Below are 20,338 nucleotides of genomic sequence, written 5' to 3'. Positions count from 1 at the left end.
CCCTCCGGAAGTCCAAGCTTCTCACCCTATCTCTAAGGCTGAGCCCAGGCACCCTACGGAGGAAACTCATTTCAGCTGCTTTTATCCACAATCTCACCCTTTCGGTCACTACCCAAAGCTCATGACCATAGGTGAGGGCTGGAACGAAGACTGACTGGTAAATTGAGAGCTTTGCCTTCCGGCTCAGCTCCCTCTTCACCACAACGGTCCGGTACAACGTTCGCGTTACTGCTGATGCTGCACCAATCCGCCTGTCAATCTCCCGCTCCATCCTACCCTCACTTGTGAACAAAACCCTGAGATACTTGAACTCCTTCACTTGAGGCAACAACTCATCCTCAACCTGGAGGGCGCAATACACCATTTTCCGGGAGAGAACCACGGCCTCAGGCTTGGAGGTGCTGATTCTCATCCTGGCCATTTCACACTCAGCTGCAAACCACCGCAGTGTGTGCTGGAGGTCACGTTCTGATGAAGCCAACAAAACCACATCATCCTCCGAAGAGCAGAGATCACTAGACCAATGATGATATAACAGGTTTTTTTTAACTCTTTTTTTAATGGAGATCATTCTCTCTCAATCCTCTATAAAACAATAGCAATTAAAAACCTTTTCATTAGTCTATTTACATATCGACAAGTGGCTGTGCAAAATTTACATGATATTGGTACATATATTTCTGTCAGGTCTTTGCATGTTTTATCGATAAAAGAAATCAGCAAGAATCCAGACTAACATTTGTAACAGGCTATCTGGCAAGAGTATCAATATTGATTGATAAGCAGTAATCAGGATTCTTTAAAAGACAAACTTTCCTGATGTGAAATTACAACCTGACAAATCTACAAAAAAAGCAAACCAAAATATATACAGTCATTCTTTCACAATATGATAAAAAGATATAAAGAAAAAAATTAGTATGTGCACAAAATATAAAAAGATATAAAGTGGGCGTGCCATCTGACAAACTTATTCTGAAAGCTGTCAAGAGTACAGTCCATATTCTGTATTTAGGCCTCACTTGAGTCATACACAAAATGTGGACATCCAACTCTGCAAAATTATGACTCTGAAATTACTGCAATTATTGTGAATAATTTGTTCAAAAAATAGTCTCTTCTCCAAACAGGTTGTCAACCATCCCTTCATCTTAATCTACTGGTGAGTGAGAGGTGTTTCAGAAACTCTTACAGTAAGAATGCTACAGTGGCCCGAGACATGGAATAAAAACATGTTTGTGCTAAGATTGGACATAACATTTCCAACAAATACGACATAAATAATAATTAATAAATTTTCCAACCAAATTAAGTCAAACAAAGAAAGCGCTTAAAAAAAAAACAAAATAAAAAACAGCAAAACTCGCACCCTACAAACCCAGAGGAAACTGACGGGGAGATGAAGCAAGATTCTTTAGACACCACCAGGTTAGACAGCTGTGATGCATATGGCTTACTTTGGGAAGAAGGCAACTCAGCATATAACAGAACTGTTAAATCTCACAAAAAAAAACTATCCACAGGCATTACAATTGTGCTACAATATACTAGAGAAAAGAAAAATGAAAATCCTATCTGCTAAAACCTAAAATCAACATGGTTGTCTTTGTGTTTCGCAGTGTCTTGTTAGATAACACGCTTACAATAACATTACTGCCGTACTGTAAAACCAACCACTTAAACCTGAATGTTGTTCTTAAGAGAAACAAGTGTCATTGCTGTTTTGACAAGTGATGTCACCGCAATGACAGTGATGACGATTCCAGTCCTTTGGGTGCTGATTCAGCTGAGGACATGTTGCTCCCAGACAGCAGGGGGCAGTGTATGAGGTGTGGTGTATTTGGGGTAGTTAAAATCTGGGGGGGCACACTGAAAGGCGGACCAAGAGTTTCACTTTTCCACTCCATCTCAATGCATTGCAAATTGCAAACGTGAAAGGCCAGTGCTTTAGGGAAGTTGGCAAAGCCAGTAGCTCCACAGTCTTCCAGATGTCTCTTTTCTTAACCCCTTAGATGGAGGTCTCTTTTGTCATTCAGTGATAACAGATTAAAATAAGTATCAGCTGAAAGGGACTCTGAGTTGGTGGTAAACTACTTCCTCAATGCCACTGAGTGAAGCTGGTCAATACAATTTGTGTGTTTGTGCTATTTTAGGAAGCCTTTATAGAGTAAGTGCGAGTGACTGGTCCCCCTTTCATTCTCCAGGCAGAAGAGCAGGTCCCTGAGGTTGACCCTGGTAATGCGGTGCCTCGTAAACTGTCGAGAGCCCCCTCCACCGGAGTTTGCTGACTGTGAGGGGCCAGATCCTGAGCCCTGGAGGGAAAAAGAGAGAAAGGGAAGAGTTATGGACTTTGTAATTACATTTCATCCCGATTTATTTTATTTAACAAATTCAAAACAAACTAGTTATGCGATGGCTGAGTTATGTGTTCAGCACCTCTACACTGGCACCGCTGAACGGTGAATCCATTTTCCGTTTTTTCCTAGGGCCGATGGCAGCCAGTGCGGTTAGGTTGGCTTCTCTCTGCCTTATCTGTGCCAGCTCCTGCTGCTGCATCTGGAATTGAGCCAAACAATTACAGGGTTGAGGTCGATCCTACTCACTCACACACTTGACATTACAGTTAACATAACTCATTCTATGCATTCGGAAGCATACTCTCACCTCTTTGGCCTTCTGTTTAAGTCGGAGCTGCTCAGGGTCCTCCTGCCGTGACCGAGACTACAGCAACATGGGTGAAAGTTTTATAAGTTCAAGTTGGCCACTAGATGGGGCCAATAGCATATGAAATTATGGACTGGTGTTTGCATCTTATGAGTTTGTTACCTTGGCTGCTTTCATGAGGATCTCCCTCTCCTGCTCTTCTTTCCTCTGTTTCTCCATCTGGTCCAACTGCTCAAAGAATTTTAGCTGAGCACGCACATCACTGACCTGCTCATACCGCTCATCCTCCTGTCGGATGGATGGATGAATGGAGAGGTAGAGGGAGTTCAGAAAGAGAGGGTCAGAACGAGATTGAGGATACTGTGATTAACTGAAAGGCCACATGTCTCTGTCTGGCCCAATACTGAATCGTGCTTTCTCACCTTAAAGATTATGTTTTTCTGTTGTGCAACTTCTGACACTTTTTCTAACAGGTTCTGTAGTCGTAGCTGGGTAGCATGGGAAATGTAGTTGATTACCTCTGGAGCCAGCTCGCTGACACCAAACTTCTTACCTGTCACCAACAGGGGACAGTGGACATGCAGAGTCAAACGTGGTATGAGAGTTGCCTCCTTTTAAAGATGAGTACTTGCCTATTAAAGGAGTGTGTGTGTGTGTGTGTGTGTGTGTGTGTGTGTGTGTGTGTGTGTGTGTGTGTGTGTGTGTGTGTGTGTGTGTGTGTGTGTGTGTGTGTGATTCTCACCAATCTCTAAAGTTCTTCGAGTGAGTGAAGAAGTGGAGAGGAAGGCTTCATCTTTACAGGATCGGGTCACTGTGCCTACAAGCTCAGAGTTGGTTGCTAGGATACGAGCGCTCTCCTCTGATAAGTTGACTCCAGCCATGGAGGCCACGTCATTGATGTCATCGTCGTCCCTGGATAAATGGAAAAGAGCAAAAAGCAAAACAAGCTGATGAGCTTCATCATAATTGGGGGAAAAAAATTAAAGGTTGTTAGTTCAAGTGGAAAATAATAACATAATATATAGAAACACAATAATCACTCGTGTCAAACATGCAGCACAATAAATCACAAAAAATGGATACATGATTGATTTAAAAAGCTTAGAGGTGAAGTTAAGTTTTAAAAGTAATGGGTAATCTTACCAATAATGGATTTTTTTCCTCAATTTGGTCAAATCAGGGTATTCCACTAGTGTATTCAATGTCTAGCTGGGAGGAAATAATAGACGGCTGGGACTGTGGGGTGGGGTGGGGTGGGGTGGGGTGGGGTGGGGGGTCAGGCACTCCATAATGTGAGCTAAAATGGTGTTTTGCACTTTTTGCGGCTCAACTATTGAAATTTGCAGCAAAGAATGGCAACATACTTTTTCAAATGTATTATGCTGATTTTTTGTAAGCTTTCTTCAGATGAAAGGCCACTATTATAATGAATGTGACTAATTAGGGAAAATACAGCATAGGCTCGCTTTTAAGCCCGCTTATTAAATACAAGCGCAACCAGAGTGAAAGTTCTGTTCTGTAGAGTAGACAAACATCAGACAGACACCAAAACATCACTCCACCTCAATACGGTGTCAAGCATGACAAGAAGCCTGCAGTAACACAAAACAAATAAAAAGTTATATGTCTATTTTGTTTGCCATCTCTTGCAATAGATGCATCTGATGATCTGGTGATTGATGGAGCACTCATTAAAAGTTGTGTAATGAAATTTGAATGGACCTGTAATTTCCTGACATTGTCCCCACGTGCAAAATATGTTTAGCGGACCAACCCAACAACGTGAAAACAGGCTTGGGGAGTAATGGAATATAGTAACAGGTATTAAGTAATCAGGATAAAAAAAAGTAACTATTCCAACACAGTTGGGTGGCATGGCTCAGGAGGTAGAATGGGTCGTCTAGTAATTAGAAGGTCGCTGGTTTGATTCCTGGCTCCTCCAGAGAACGTGTCGAAGTGTCTTTGAGCAAGACACTGAACCCTAACTGCTCCTGATGAGCAGGTTGGCGCCTTGCATGACCGCCTCCGCCATCAGTGTATGAATGCATCAGTATACGAATGAATGTGTGTGCTAATGGGTGAATGTGAGGCACATACATTGTAAAGAGCTGTGAGTGGTCGGTAGACTAGAAAAGCACTACATAAATGCAGTCCATTATTATCAAAGTTACAGGTGGAAAAAAAGACACAGATTACCGATTACAATTTTTAAAAAACGGGTATTATCTTTTATTTTTCAAGATTACATTTTAAAAATAATGTTTTTCTCATGGCTGCAGTGCAACTGCCGCCGTGGGCTATGCGTCGCAAATTGTGTTCACTCACAGATGACCTGAGACGGGCGCTTAGTAGGACGCGCGCTCGTTAGTCTTTGATATTGTAGCGAATTCGGGAGACAACCACAGGAACTGCCGCGGCCGGGACGCGAACCCGTATCGCCCGCACCGCGGGAGACATCGCTAACCGCTCGACTAAATGGCTTTAGTCGACTGGTTAACGTTGTCGCTTGCGGTGTAGGAGCCACGGGTTCGCGTCCCGGTTGTGGCGGTCCCGGACTGCCCCCCGAATTCGCTACAATATATTAACTATATACATTTCAAAATTCCTCAGAATGGCTAATCTAACGAAAATGGAAGGAGTCTCTATCTGTCCGTCTGTCTGTCCTTCGATTTCCTCGGTAACTGTTCATCCAATTGACTTCACACTTGGCGGGTGCACGGTCTGTACAGTTTCGTGCTTGCTAATATTGCCACGGAATCAGAATTGAAAATACGGAATCGTCCTGTGGTTTAGAAGGAAATGACGCATTCCTTGCTGAACTGACACCGTGTGTGACTTGTTCATTATTCTACAAGTGGCCCGAAGTCCGAAAACCAGAGAAGGGAGAAATATGTAGGCAGTGCCTCTGTATTTTTCCCTTCTCTGGTAAACTACGGTGGTCTACCAGAGCAATTTCCTCGGGGTACCAGGGGCACATGGCCTTAGTCTGAAAATTTAAAATTTATAATTAAATCAAATAATATAATTTTGTTAAGAAATAAAGAGTACATTGTACATTTGTACAATAGCACATTGTTATGTTCAGTAAATTTATTTTGCGTGTTTCTTTTGTTTGCCAATAAAGCACTTAACCAAAACATTATGTAGGCTACATATCTGTTTTCTGGAGACATATTACTCTGACTAGAACTGCTCATAAGTACCGTGCGCTAACCGATTGCGCCACTGGAGCTTCTGGGTCTGCTTACTGTAGGCAGTTGCCTAGCCTATTGTATATTCCCCTTTAGATATCCAAATGAGTTGAATCAAATGCAACTGGACTATACCAAGTCCAGTTGCATTTGATTCAACTCCTTTGGATAACCATGACCTGCATGAATGAGAACATTCACAGACAGCCCCTTTAGATGAACCACAGAAAGGTGAATCAGTTCACCTGGACACGTTTATTGAGAGAAATTTTTCATCACTCATCTAAGTGACCTCTTCCGTCTCAACCGACTGCAGGTATCCCCAGTACTTAAGGTTTGACTCTCAAACAAACTACGAGTCATCAGGATGCTGTACCACCGAGCTGACAACGTCCCCACCAACACAGTGGCCGGGAAAGAGGAGAAATCCCACATTAAACAAGCCATGTGGTTATTCTGGACTTCCGGTTTGGCGAATGGCGGAGTAGGCAGCAAGACGGAAAAGCTCTGTCACCATTCGACATTTATTTGATATCTGCTGCATTATTTACCCATATAAAAATTGAGGTACCCGCTTCTAAGACTGGCTTTTGACTTTACGTCCTTTATATCAAGTTCAACATGGGCAAAACGACCACAGCCTAAGACAAAAAAGCAGAACGTGAGGGGAATGGTAGTCAACATGGCGGGTTGGCTTCTGAGCTGACTAACTGCGAATCCAGGTATGACGACGGCAGCAACACAGCGGTAACTTTGGCTGATATACTCTCCAGCATGGAGGAGCGAATTATCACAAACATGGCAGCACAAATTTCATCCATCCATGCTGCTATTGTCAGACACGATCAGACAATTCAGGCCATTGAAACGTCATTGAATGACTTCCAGGGGGAATAACTGCGCTTGAATCTACACCTGGTCGTCTTGTGAAGGAGAATGAACGACTGAAACTGAAGATTGACGACCTCGATAACAGGTCCAGGAGGTGCAATATTCGTATAACAGGCATACCAGAGAGAGCTGAAGGCACCCAACCAACTTGTTTCATTGAATCCTGTCTCAGAGAAACATTTGGTGCCGATGTTTTCTCCCGCCCTAAAACCGTAGACAGAGCGCACAGGGTAACCATCCAGAGGAGACAGGACGGCGCACCTCGTCCCTTCATAGCCTGTATACACCATTTCCAGATGGAGCAACAAATAGTGCAGCTTGCACGTGAGAAAGGTCCTCTGTTTCGCAGGGGCGCCGAGATCCACATCTATCCGGATTATAGTGCTGAGGTAACCAGAAAGAGAGCCGTCTTCACTCCTGTCGAGACCGAACTGGGAAATGCGGGGCTCCGCTTTAGCCTACTTTTCCCTGCTAAGCTCCGGGTGACAGCAGATGGTACCAGGCATGAGTTCAACACTCCGGCTGAAGCAGCTGCTTTTTTGGAGAGCTGACGATCAACAACATAATACCCCTCAATAACCATAACTTGGGAAAATATTCCGGGGTTGTCACATTTTCCGAGATTGAGTTGGTTGGACTGTCCGGTGACTGAATGAAATTGCTGGCTAACTAAGTTGACCAACACTTGAAAACTGAAGAACATCTCCCATGTGTGTGTTTACGGGGGTCTGCGTTGTGAGCAGTGTGTCATGGGCTGTGTGTTTGTATAACGCTGTTCAGTTGTTCAATGGTTGCTAACTCTACGCCTCTAATGCTAAGCCATTAGCTCTAATGGTTACCGACATGCTAGCAATACTAGCCGTATACATAATAGCCTTTTATTTGGTTTAACGCTCAGTTGATGAACTCGGTCTGACTCGTGAAGTCGTGTTAAGTGTGTGCCTTGACTGTTGTGCATAGCCATGGAGCACAAGGTTTGTTTTTTTTTTGTATTTTTTCTAACACCTCGTTATGTCATTGACGTGAATCTGACCGGGTAAACAGAAACGGACGTGACGTTGCGTTTTCGTTTCTTCTTTTTTGGGTTGGGCAGACCGAAGGCCGCAATGGTGTGTTGCTGCCCTCTATTGTTTGTTGCATATATTCGGAGGTTGCGCCAAACATTAGGAATACCTTCTTTGCCAATGTCCACAACTTTATTACTCAGAGCTTCTTTATTTTTTTAAATAGAAAACTAGCGGTCTAACTGAATGTTTTCGGGCTCTTACTTTGACTTAGTCATAACCAGCAATTCCCGATTATAGGTTTAAATGTCTAATTTTTATTTTAATTATGATTTTTCTTTATCTTGTTGAGATACAGAACTGTCGATAGAGACAATGGTTGGAAGTTCGTTTTCACTATATCATCGCTTAGATACATAAGTAGAGGGATACCAAGTTTAAATTCATTTTTCTTTTTTCTTCTCAATTTTCCATAAAGACAAGAGCTTGAAGTGGATAGCAGTAAAAGGGAAAGGGTCGACAGGTTTACAGGTACATGGGATTTGAGTACCCCCCCCCCCCACACCCGTTTTTTTTGCCCCCCCCCCCCCCTTTGCTTTCTTATTACCTTCTTTTCCCCATTCATGTGCTCTTTCAAACAGGACATCACCTTTGGGCTACCAAATGTGGTTTGCTTCTCCCTTTTTATTTTCTTAGACTGTCATGGTAGGTCAGTCCAGTAAGGCGACTGATAACCCTTCTAAGTTCATATCCTGGAATGTAAAAGGGGTCAATAACCCAGTGAAAAGACAAATAGTTATGTCTCATTTGCAGCAATTGAAGGTAGACGTAGCATTTTTACAAGAAACAGATCTTTGTAATGCCAATATTTCTGGTCTTAATCAAAATTGGGTTTGTCAAGTATACCATTCCAAACTTAACGCAAAAGCCAGAGGGGCAGCCATATTAATAAACAAAAACATTTCTTTTCATTCCAGAGGTAATTAGTGATCCAAACGGGCGATATATTATTGTTGTAGGGCAACTCTTTGCCAGTCCTGTTATTTTAGTGAACTTATATGCCCCTAACTGCAATGACAGTAATTTTTTTGAGAAATTATTTTTGACAATACCTAAGCTCCACAGTGGATTTCTCATAGTAGCAGGTGATTTCAATCTTGTGCTAGATGTAACCTTAGATAGGTCATCAAACACTCCCCAGAATCTCTCTAGGTCAGCTGGAGTTGTGAGTGACTTTATGAATCAATGTGTCTTTCAGATATTTGGAGGCTTAAGTTTCCCCACACCAGAGCTTATTCCTTTTTTTCCTAACGTGCACCATACCTATACCCACATAGACTATTTCCTACTTGATAACAGACTGCTGCCTAAGGATAAAACTTGCTCATATAATAGTATTATTATATCTGATTATAGTGCCATCATATTTGATTTGGATCTTCCAAATTGTCCTCCCCCAAATAGACTCTGGAGACTTAACCCTCTTCTATTATCAGATGACAAATTTGTGGACTTCATTTCAGCCCAAATACAATGTTTCCTAGAGATAAACACTTCCCCAGAGATCTCACAAGCCACACTATGGGAGACTCTTAAAGTGTACCTCCGAGGGCAAATCATAGCTTCTTCTTCTACAATTAAAAAAAGAAAAAAAACCCTCAAAATTAAATGAGATTTCTCAACAAATTCTGAATATTGACTCAAACTATGCTCAATCCCTGACCCCAGATCTACAGTGCATCCGGAAAGTATTCACACCCCTTCACTTTCACCACATTTTGTTATGTTACAGCCTTATTCCAAAATGGATTAAATTCCTTTTTCCCCCCCATCAATCTACACACAACACCCCACAATGACAAAGAGAAAAAGGTTTTGTAGAAATTTTTGCAAATTTATTAAAAATAAAAAACTGAAATATTGCATGTACATAAGTATTCACACCCTTTGCTATGACACTCAAAATTGAGCTCAGGTTCATCCTGTTTCCACTGATCATCCTTGAGATGTTTCTACATCTTGATTGGAGTCCACCTGTAGTAAATTCAATTGATCGGAAATTATTTGGAAAGGCACACACCTGTCTATATAAGGTCCCACTGTTGACAGTGCATGTCAGAGCAGAAACCAAGCCATGAAGTCAAAGGAATTGTCTGTGGACCGCCGAGACAGGATTGTATCGAGGCACAGATCTGGGGAAGGGTACAACATTTTTTTACAGCTTTGAAGGTCCCGAAGAGCACAGTGGTCTCCACCATTCGTAAATGGAAGAAGTTTGGATCCACCAGAACTCTTCCTAGAGCTGGCCGCCCAGCCAAACTGAGCAATCTGGGGAGAAGGGCCTTGGTCAGGGAGGTGACCAAGAACCCGATGTTCACTCTGACAGAGCTCCAGCGTTCCTCTGTGGAGATGGGAGAACCTTCCAGAAGGACAACCATCTCTGCAGCACTCCACCAATCAGGCCTTGATGGTAGAGTGGCCAGACAGAAGCCTCTGCTCAGTAAAAGGCACATGACAGCCCGCTTGGAGTTTGCCAGAAAGCACCTAAAGGACTCTCAGACCATGAGAAACGATTATCTGGTCTGATGAAACCAAGACTGAACTCTTTGGCCTGAATGCAAAACGTCACGTCTGGAGGAAACCAGGCACCTCTCATCACCTTGCTAATACCATCCCTATAGTGAAGCATGGTGGTAGCAGCATCATGCTGTGGGGATGTTTTCAGCGGCAGGAACTGGGAGACTAGTCAGGATCGAGGGAAAGATGAATGGCGCAAAGTACAGAGAGATCCTTGATGTACACCTGCTCCAGAGAGCTCAGGACCTCAGACTGGGGTGAAGGGTTACCTTTCAACACGACAATGACCCTAAGCACACAGCCAAGACAACGAAGGAGTGGCTTTGGGACAAGTCTGTGAATTTCCTTGAGTGGCCCAGCCAGAGCCCAGACTTGAACCCCATTGAACATCTCTGGAAAGACCTGAAAATAGCTGTGCAGTGATGATCCCCATCCAACCTTACAGAGCTTGAGAGGATCTGCAGAGAAGAATAGGAGACATACCCCAAATATAGGTGTGCCAAGCTTGTAGCTTCGTACCCAAGAAGACTTGAGGCTGTAATCGCTGCCAAGGGTGCCACAGCCAAGTACTGAGTAAAGGGTGTGAATACTTATGTACATGCAATATTTCAGTTTTTTATTTTTAATAAATTTGCAAAAAAATCTACAAAACCTTTTTCACTTTGTCATTATTGGGTATTGTATGTAGATTGATGAGAAAAAAGGAATTTAATCCATTTTGGAATAAGGCTGTAACATAACAAAATGTGGGGAAAGTGAAGGGGTGTGAATACTTTCTGGATGCACTGTATATAAGGAACGCTTGAAACTGCAAACTGAATTTAATCTTTTATCCACTGATGCAACACATCTCATTTTGAAATCCAGACACAACGTCTATGAATTTGGAGATATAGTGAATAGATTATTGGCTTTGCAAGCCCGTCAAGCAGCTGCTACCTGCTCAATCACAAAGATTCAGTCACATTTACAGGAGAGATGCTGACAGATCATGATGACATAAACAAAGCTTTTTTGCAATTTTACTCTAGCCTTTATGCATCAGAATGTAGTGATGACCTTGCTCCCCTACATGCCTTCTTTGAAAATTTGACTATTGACACTGTATCAGAAGAACAAAATACCAATATGAGTGCGGACATGTCGATCTCTGAAATAAATACAGCCATTAAATCTATAAAAAAACAAAAAACAAGTCGCCCGGTCCTGATGGGTTTATGGTTGAATTTTATAAAACGTTTTCCCTCCAATTGGCACCAATTCTTCAAGCTATGTTTATAGAGGCACTCTCCTCAGGCATTCTTCCTATGACTTTCAGACAGGCCTCTATATCTCTACAGGCAAAGAAAGCTAAAGATCCATCATTATGTGCATCATATCGTCTTATTTCTTTGCTAAATGTAGATTTTAAGGTGTCCAAAGGAGTTGAATCAAGTGCAGCTGGACTTGGTATATATCCGTGAAGACGTTTTGCCTCTCATCCAAGAGGCTTCCTTGGATGGAAACCTCTTGGATGAGAGGCGAAACGTCTTCACGGATATATACCAAGTCCAGTTGCACTTGATTCAACTCCTTTGGATAACCATGATCTGGATGAATGAGAACATTCACAGACATAGATTTTAAGGTACTGTCCAAGGTCTTAGCTAAGCGCCTAGAGAGTGTGATTCCAAATATCGTTTCACCCAATCAAACAGGATTTATTCAAGGCCGGCACTCTTACTCAAATCTAAGAAAACTATTCAATGTTGTCCACTTGGACTGGTCAAAATGCCCAGAAGTCGTGATTTCACTTGATGCTGAGAAGGCCTTTGACCAGGTCGAGTGGAAATATCTATTTTTCACCCTCCAAAAATGTGGCTTTAAAGACGAATACATTGCCTGGATCAAATTGCTTTATTCCTCTCCCCTTGCAGCTGTAATCTCTAATAACACTCAGTCTGATTACTTTCCCCTTGGAAGGGGGACAAGATAAGGGTGTCCACTCATCCCCCCTATTGTTCACATTAGCAATTGAGTCCCTAGCAATAGCACTGCAACACTGTAAGGACTTTAAAGGCATACACCGAGGTGGGCTAGAGTTTAAAGTTTCTCTCTATGCTGATGATCTGCTTCTGTATGTCTCTGATCCAGCTTTATCACTCCCCTGCATTCTAGACATCCTCAATCAATTTGGAAAAATCTCAGGGTATAAGATAAATTTGCAAAAAAGTGAACTCTTCCCTTTAAACGCTGAAGCAGATGCACTTCCTCCTAGCCTTTTCCCCTTTAAAAGGGTCCAAGATGATTTTAAACACTTGGGGATTGAGGTCACTCGCTCCTTTCCAGCTACTTTTACAAAAAAAAAATCACTGCTCTTTTTAATATGTGTAAACAGGATATGAATCGCTGGTCCTCTTTACCATTATCATTAACAGGGCACATCAACTTAATTAAAATGATAGTATTACCAAAGTTTTTATATCTCTTCCAAAACATCCCCATCCTAATTAAAAAAAAAATTTTTTAAAACCCTTGATAAAAGTATCATCTCATTCATATGGGCGAATAAGTCTGGCTGAATCAGCAAAACCCATCTCCAAAGACCAAAGCGCTCAGGAGGCCTGGCTTTGCCTAATTTCCTTTTTTATTATTAGGCATGCAATATTCAGAAAATAAATCACTGGTTTGAAGACAAACCAATTGCAGGAAAGGCAGACGGCACAATTAAAGTTCTCATCATGCCAGCACAATTTGGGCTGTGCCCGAATCTCTCCACCTTTTGGATAAGAATTTTCAAAGCCTTTAGCCGGACATTTGAAATCCAATTTGACCCGGACCCTATCTGTGCTCTCTTTGGTTTAACATCACAGCAATCTCATGCTCTTTTACCATATAAAGCCCATGTGATCATAGCTTTCACCACATTGCTTGCGAGACGTTTGATCCTCTTAAAATGGAAACAACACACTCCTCCATCCTTTTCACATTGGGTCAAAGATGTTATGCATTTCTCAAATTTAGAGAAAATTAAATACACATTCTAAGGGTCATCTGGAACTTTTGCTAAAATATGGAGGCCCTTTCTGGGTTTCTATTACTCTCTACAGGAACCCCTTGAAAGAGTAGGTAGACGCCAAAATGGCCTATTACAGTAATGAGCTTTCCCCCCCTCCCGTTTTTTTTTTTTTTGTTGTTTTGTCTTTTTTTTCTTCATCTTTTCTTTTTGTTTGAATAATTAATACAATTATTTGATTATCTTATGTTTTCCCTTCTTTACCTAAATGTATTCTGTAACCTGTGATCCTATGAGTGGGTGGTTGGGTGGGTTGGCAGTGCTGGGAATGGGGTTTTCAATTTGTTAATACATGTGATGAATAATACTTTGTTTCTGGGGATGAGTAGCTGATTTGACATTATACATGTTTTGTAATTCTTGTGGGATAAAACATTTGAAAATCAATAAAATATATTTCCAAAAAAAAAAAGTGTTTATCCTAACTGGGCGTTTGTCAAAGCCAGGAAGACATCCAAACAGTGCACCAGCCGATCAAAGAGAGGAGAAGGACAATAGCTGTCTAAGTGCAAACCAGTGGTGATTCCGTATGTGGCGGGAGTGTCGGAACAGTTGAGACATATTTTCCAAACACTGCATCTTAGTTGCTTTCAAACTCCAAAACACACGGCACCAGAAATTGGTCCACCCCAAGGATTGGATCCCCCAACACAAACAGCAATAGTGTATACTGTTAAGTGCCAGGAGGATTGCTGTGACTTGTACATTGGGGAAACCAAACAGACACTGGCCAAGAGGATGGCACAACACAGAAGAGCTACCACGTCAGGCCAGGACTCCACAGTCTACACTCATCAGTCTACACCCATCTCCAGGCCAGTGGCCACTAGGGCTGAATGATTTGGGAAAATAATCTAATTGCGACTTTTTTTTTTAGACCAATATTGTGATTGCAATTTAGTATGCAATTTTTTCTAAAGTTCCTTATATTCTGTATTATTCATTAAACACAAGCAATAACTCATTCTATAATATGACCAACACAACATTGAATACACTCAACATATAAACTGCTCTTTCCTGTAGGCCAGTGCTACGTATTATGATAAAATGAGATGAATTGATATGTATAACATATCTTTATTTAACTACTGAATTGTAAAAAGAAAAACCTTCAATCGCAGAATATTGACTGATTTAACTTCAAGCCTTGTAAACAGGTAATGTAATTATCATGACTCAACTTTTTCATAAAATCAGAAAGGAACAACAAAGCACTACAGAACAACAGGCCTGGTGTGAACATTAATATGAAAAATAAATACAAATCTTACTGATCTCCAGTCAGTAACTTACAAATCACACAAACTGAAGTGCATAAAAAGAAAAAAGAAAAAAAAATCTGTGGCTCTACCACTAAAAATATTTAGACAACTCAAAGTCGTTGTAATGAACATGTAATATGTAAACATATGGATTGCACTTTTTAACAAAATCTGAAAAGAAAAAGAAACACTGTGAACATTAATATAAATATTAACCCTACTGATCGCCAGCCAGTAATTGTAACAAACCACACAGACTAAAGTGAACAAGGAGTATGGCTCTGGTAGCCACTATGATATCCTACTGTATAGTTCTCAGTAAAAAAAAAAAAAATTTTGCCAGGAAAACCAACTTATCGACTTTTGCTGGTTTTAAGGGTGAACAAGTACAAGTTACTACATTCCCTCCAGTGCGAAACAGACGTTCCGAGGTGGAACTTGTGGCTGGTACACAAGGATACTTGCGGGCCAACTTGCTCAGTCGTGGAAAGTTGATCTTGTGCAGTTTCCACCAGGCCAGGGGATCTTCTTCTCCATCAATGGCAGGGGTCATGATTCAACTCAGTCTCTACGAAATCTTAAAGTTGTATAGGCAAAGCAGGAGATGCCACACTGGTCTTGAAAAAACTGCCGAGAGACTTCTTTGCCTTTTCTTCATCAAAAAGACATGCATGTTAGGGTTAATACTGCCCCTGACCAAGGCAATGGAAAGAAGAAATGGAGTTGGTCCCTGAGTGTTGCAGCTGCCCACTGCTCTTATACAATAGGATGGGTTAAATGTAGAGAACAAATTTTTTGTAACAGTACAATTTGTTGCAAGAATAAAACGACAAAATAAAGTGGATTATTCAGGTGTAATTGCCAGGTGTCCCAATACTTTTGTCCATATTTTGAGTTGTTTTGGAGTTTTTTTTGTATTTGTTTTTCATTAAATCTTTCTGCCTAAACCATAAAGATGGAACTTAATTATTCGATTCAATTTAGAGTGATAACACAAAAAAATAAAGAACCCCAAAAGTAGCGATTGTGTCCTGTGTGGTACCTATTTCCACGAGTTACACAATTTTGGTGTGTATGCACACAAACACACTCTCACACACTCACACACACACACACACACACACACACACACACACACACACACACACACACACACACACACACACACAAAATATGGACAAAAGTATTGGGACACCTGACCATTACACCTACAGGAGCCTTTATGACATCCCATTCTAAATCCATAGGCATTAATATGGAGTTGGTCCCCTCTTTGCAGTTATAACAGCTTCCACTCTTCTGGGAAGGCTTTCCACAAGATTTTGGAGTGAGTCTGTGGGAATTTTCATCCATTCATCTAGAACAGCATTTGTGAGGTCAGGCACTGATGTTGGACAAGAAGACCTGGCTCACAATCTCCGTTCTAGTTTATCCCAAAGGTGTTCAATGGAGTTAAGGTCAGGGCTCTGTGCCGGCCAGTCAAGTTCTTCCACAGCAAACTCACCCAAGCATGTCTTAATGGACCTTGTTTTGTGCACTGGGGCACAGTCATGCTGGAACAGACAAGGGCCCTCCCCAAACTGTTCCCACAGAGTTGGAAGCATAGAATTGTCCAAAATGTCTTGGTATGCTGAAGCACTAAGATTTCCCTTCACTGGAACTAAGGGGCCTAGCCCAACCCCTGAAAAAAAAAACCCATACCATTATCTCTCCTCCACCAAACTTTACAGTTGGCACAATGCAGTCAGGCAGGTAACGTTCTCCTGGCATCTGCCAAACCCAGACTCGTCCATCAGACTGCCAGACAGAGAAGCATAATTTGTCACTCCACAGAACACGTTTCCACTGCTCCAGAGTCCAGTGGCAGCGTGCTTTACACCACTCCATCCGACACTTGGCATTGTGCTTGGTGATGTAAGGCTTGCATGCAGCTGCTTGGCCATGGAAACCCATTCCATGAAGTTCCCACCGCACCATTTTTGTGCTGATGTTAATGCCAGAGGAAGTTTGCAACTCTGCAATTATTGAGTCAACAGAATGTTGGTGACTTTTACGCACTATGCGCCTCAGCATAGAGAACTGGCTTGAGGTAGGAGACGCTGGCATACTGTTCTCCAGAAGAACATCAATAAATTCCTGGAGAGGATATATAGCACCTTGTGAATGGACTCTTAATACATCAATATCCTGCCAGGTCGGGACAAAGGGGCGCGCATTTCGATTGCCTCACAATACCTGGGATATGGCCTTGGTCTGTTCCAAACCTCTTGCAATCACCATTTCTTTGGATCCCCATCTTGTTGGGCACTCAGTTATGAGGGTGTGCTCAGGAAGATTGAGCTCCCTCTGTGCCTCAGTCACTGCTGCCTTCTTCCAACTGTGGAAGTGCCCCATCAGCTTCTTGCACAGCCCTGTTGCTCTTGACACTCTGTCACCTTTCATTGCATTTTCTGAAAGAAATGAAAAAAATAATTTAGTGTACTTTATACAATTTAAGTTGTGTGTTACTAGGCTATCACGCACGCATGCGCGCCCACAAACACACACACACCTACATTAGAAAACAAAATTAATCTTTCATTCAGCCATTCTATTCTTAATCTTAATGTTCTCTTCTTACTGTCTCTCCATCTCTCTCACACAAACACACAAAAATGCTGAATAAAACTTACCAATGGCAAGATATAATTGGTGGCCAAAACGCTGGAGCCTGATCCACTCGTTAAGCTGCGCTGCCTTCACCATGTTCAATGCATTGTCTGTTGTTAGGCAGACATGTTTTCTTTTTCATCGAGGTCCCAGTTGGCTAAGCCCTCTTTCAGGCTGACTGCAATGTTCTCCCCAGTGTGGTCATGCAGGAAGTAAAGCAGTCTGAAGACAGCAAGCTTTCAGGTCGAATTCTTCATTGATGAAATGCACGGTCAGACTCTGATAAGGGCCCGCTGTACAGCTTGACCACATGTCCGTGGTAGTAGTGAAAAACTCCACTCTTTTAAGCTCCACTGCGACTCTTTGCCTGCATGTTTTATATAGCTCCGGTATGGCAACCCGGCTAAAATATGTGCAGGATGGCATGCTGTACGGTTTATCAAGTGTCTTTACCAAAGCCGTAAACCCGGCCTTGGTCACCGTGTTGAGGGGCATCATATCTTTCCCTATGAACTCCGCTATCGCCTGAGTAACTTCGCGGTGCCGTTTTGAATCTCATTCATATCAAGATACACTCTTGAACATTTCGGTCAATGATCCCTGCCGGGTGGTATTCAGCCTGCTTGACACACTGGTGGTCAGGTTTTGAGCCATGCAATTGTTACACATGGCCTTGTGATGCTTTCCTAAAGGCTGGAACAGGTTTGTAGTGTTGCCCTGTGTTGTAGCTACGGTAGCAAGGCACATTCTGCACAATACCTGACTCTGTGCAGCATCTTTGTTCCTACATCCAAAATAGGTCCAGACAACCGATGTTCTGCTCCTCTTTGACATTAAAGTCATCTCGTCAGTGCTTGGTTCTGCTGAGGCCTTGTCCACAAGATAGTAACGTTACTGCTAGAATCAAAGTGTAGCGTGGCAAGTTATTTTCTTCATTAACTGCTCTCACTTGCATGTCACGTGAGTATAGGGTAGCGTGTGTGTACGTAAACCCCACATGGCCAGGTGTTTCTGACCCTCTGATTAGTCAAGAGTATGTAACATAAAAAAAAAAAATTTGCAGCCTTTGCGATTTGAAAATAGTGTTCTATTATATTGCGAGTCCGGTTTGAATTCGATTAATCATTCAGCCCTAGTGGTTGCTCTTTCAAGGTGCACATCCTTGATAAAGAGGAATGCTGGTTTGACGGGGAGTCAAAGAGTCCATCGAAGAGAGGAGGGAACGACCATCCCTGAACCGAGGGGGGGGGGGGGGGGGGCTAAGAGTACATTTGTTGCCATCTTACAATGCTGTGTAACTCTAGTTAATGGTCACGGCAATTTGCATATCAAACTCTAGTTAATGGTCACGGCAATTTGCATATGAAACTGATCGTTGTTTTCGGTCGTTATGCCACTGTATTGTTTATAAGGGTGGGGATACCTGCAAGTCAGTTGAGACTGAAGAGGTCACTTAGATGAGTGATGAAACGTTTCTCTCAATAAACGTTGTGTCCAGATGAACTGATTCACTTTTCTGTGATTTCCTTACCTGGATTATTGAGCATGCATAAAGAGAACACTGGATACTCTTAATTTGTGTAGTAGGCCTAAAGGAGAAGGGTGGGTGTAGGTGCCTTTATCTATGTATTGCTACATGTTTTCATGCTTAAAGCTTGGTGTCCCCATTATCCTTTCTAAGGTTACATTGTTTTGTTGTCTTAAAAAAACACTTAAGTAATAGTCGTGTTATTGATTTATTTTTTTCCATATTTAGCATTAAGGTAGTCCAATTTTACCCAATTTCCCCTCGGGAATGAATAAAGTATTCTGATTCTGAGTATTCTGATTCAAAAGTAATTGAAAGTAACCAGATTACTTTACTTTAATATTGTGATAATTAGAGTAAGTTACTGAATACCTTTTCCAACAGATAATTTGTAATTTTAATAGAATACATTTATAAAGTAACCCTCCCAACCCTACGTGAAAATACACTTAAGTGTTAGAATGAATGATTTTTTTTTCCTTTTTCTGGGGAAACTGAATTACTCTTTTTCTATAAAAAATTGTCTTGTCACAGCATACTTCCAAGACACTGAAGCTACTCATAACTTTGTTAACTGTCAATGTGAAACAAACCTGAAAGTTCCACCGCCAACCTCCTTCAGCTTGTTTTTCTGAGCAGCGGTTAGAGTCGACTGGGCAGCAAGCAGTCCTTTGGACCCAGGGGCCAAAGTCTTCACCACTGGAACTAATACACAGAGAGAGATGATAGATGGGAGGAAATTTAGAGTGCAAATAAAAGTTAAATACAACTAAAAACAATAGGCTGATGACCCAGACTGGCAGGAAGTGTGGACTCATGCTACAAAAATATTTATCTGTAATCGAACCAAAATCTACTCAGTTTAAAAAACTTTACACCGTACGTATATAACACCTGCTCTCAAAAACAAGATGGATGCTAATGTGTCTCCGCTCTGCTGTACATGTAACTCTGAGACTGGCAATTACATTCACTGTTTCTGGTCATGTGTGAAGCTACAAAGCTACTGGTCTGGTATTGTGGATGACCTGTGTGTTATTTTTGGTGTTCCAATAGAGTTAGATCCTATATGTCTCTTTCTTGGTCTTCCAGATGGTCATATTATAAATATCAAACACAAGAGGCTATTCAATCTATTGACTTTTGCTGCTAGGAAGAATATTTTGCTCTTTTGGATCAAGGACTTTTTCTCCAACAAAAAAGTCGTGCCACAATATTATAATGAAGTTTATTCCCAATGAGTACATCTCATGTATGCTTCACTCATCACTGGACACCTTCTATCAAGTTTGGGACCCTTACTTAGAACATATTGGACCTACGCTGTCATCTTCCATATTACAAGGGTTTCCTAAACCGGCCTAGCCTGTCCCTGTACTTTTTTTCTATTGCTAAACCAGTTTTCCTGTAATCTGGCTATTTTTGTACATGTTTATTTATTCGATGTTGCTTTTCTCTGTTGTAGGGGATGGTGGGGGTTGGAGATGGAGATAATGCCCACTATTTTTTTTTAT

At 41.7% G+C, this 20,338-nt stretch overlaps 1 protein-coding gene across 1 annotated transcript in view; it reads right to left on the bottom strand.

Moving 5' to 3' along the window:
* Window positions 1–560: 560 nt before the first annotated feature.
* The window catches only part of taf4a (TAF4A RNA polymerase II, TATA box binding protein (TBP)-associated factor), a 42,452-nt gene continuing 22,674 nt past the window's right edge, over window positions 561–20,338 (bottom strand). Inside the window, exons 10-16 of the mRNA XM_056274037.1 lie at window positions 19,418–19,529; window positions 3,407–3,576; window positions 3,087–3,217; window positions 2,827–2,952; window positions 2,665–2,721; window positions 2,437–2,556; window positions 561–2,312 (exon numbers count right to left, since the gene is read on the bottom strand). Of these exons, the coding sequence (XP_056130012.1) occupies window positions 2,145–2,312; window positions 2,437–2,556; window positions 2,665–2,721; window positions 2,827–2,952; window positions 3,087–3,217; window positions 3,407–3,576; window positions 19,418–19,529 (884 nt within the window). The 3' untranslated portion in view covers window positions 561–2,144. The remainder of the gene's footprint in view (window positions 2,313–2,436; window positions 2,557–2,664; window positions 2,722–2,826; window positions 2,953–3,086; window positions 3,218–3,406; window positions 3,577–19,417; window positions 19,530–20,338) is intronic.

Source organism: Lampris incognitus, chromosome 2, assembly GCF_029633865.1.
Source record: "Lampris incognitus isolate fLamInc1 chromosome 2, fLamInc1.hap2, whole genome shotgun sequence".
NCBI classification, from domain to species: Eukaryota; Metazoa; Chordata; class Actinopteri; order Lampriformes; family Lampridae; genus Lampris; species Lampris incognitus.
Note: the sequence above shows the minus strand (reverse complement) of the source record. Positions and strands in the feature narration are given on the sequence as shown.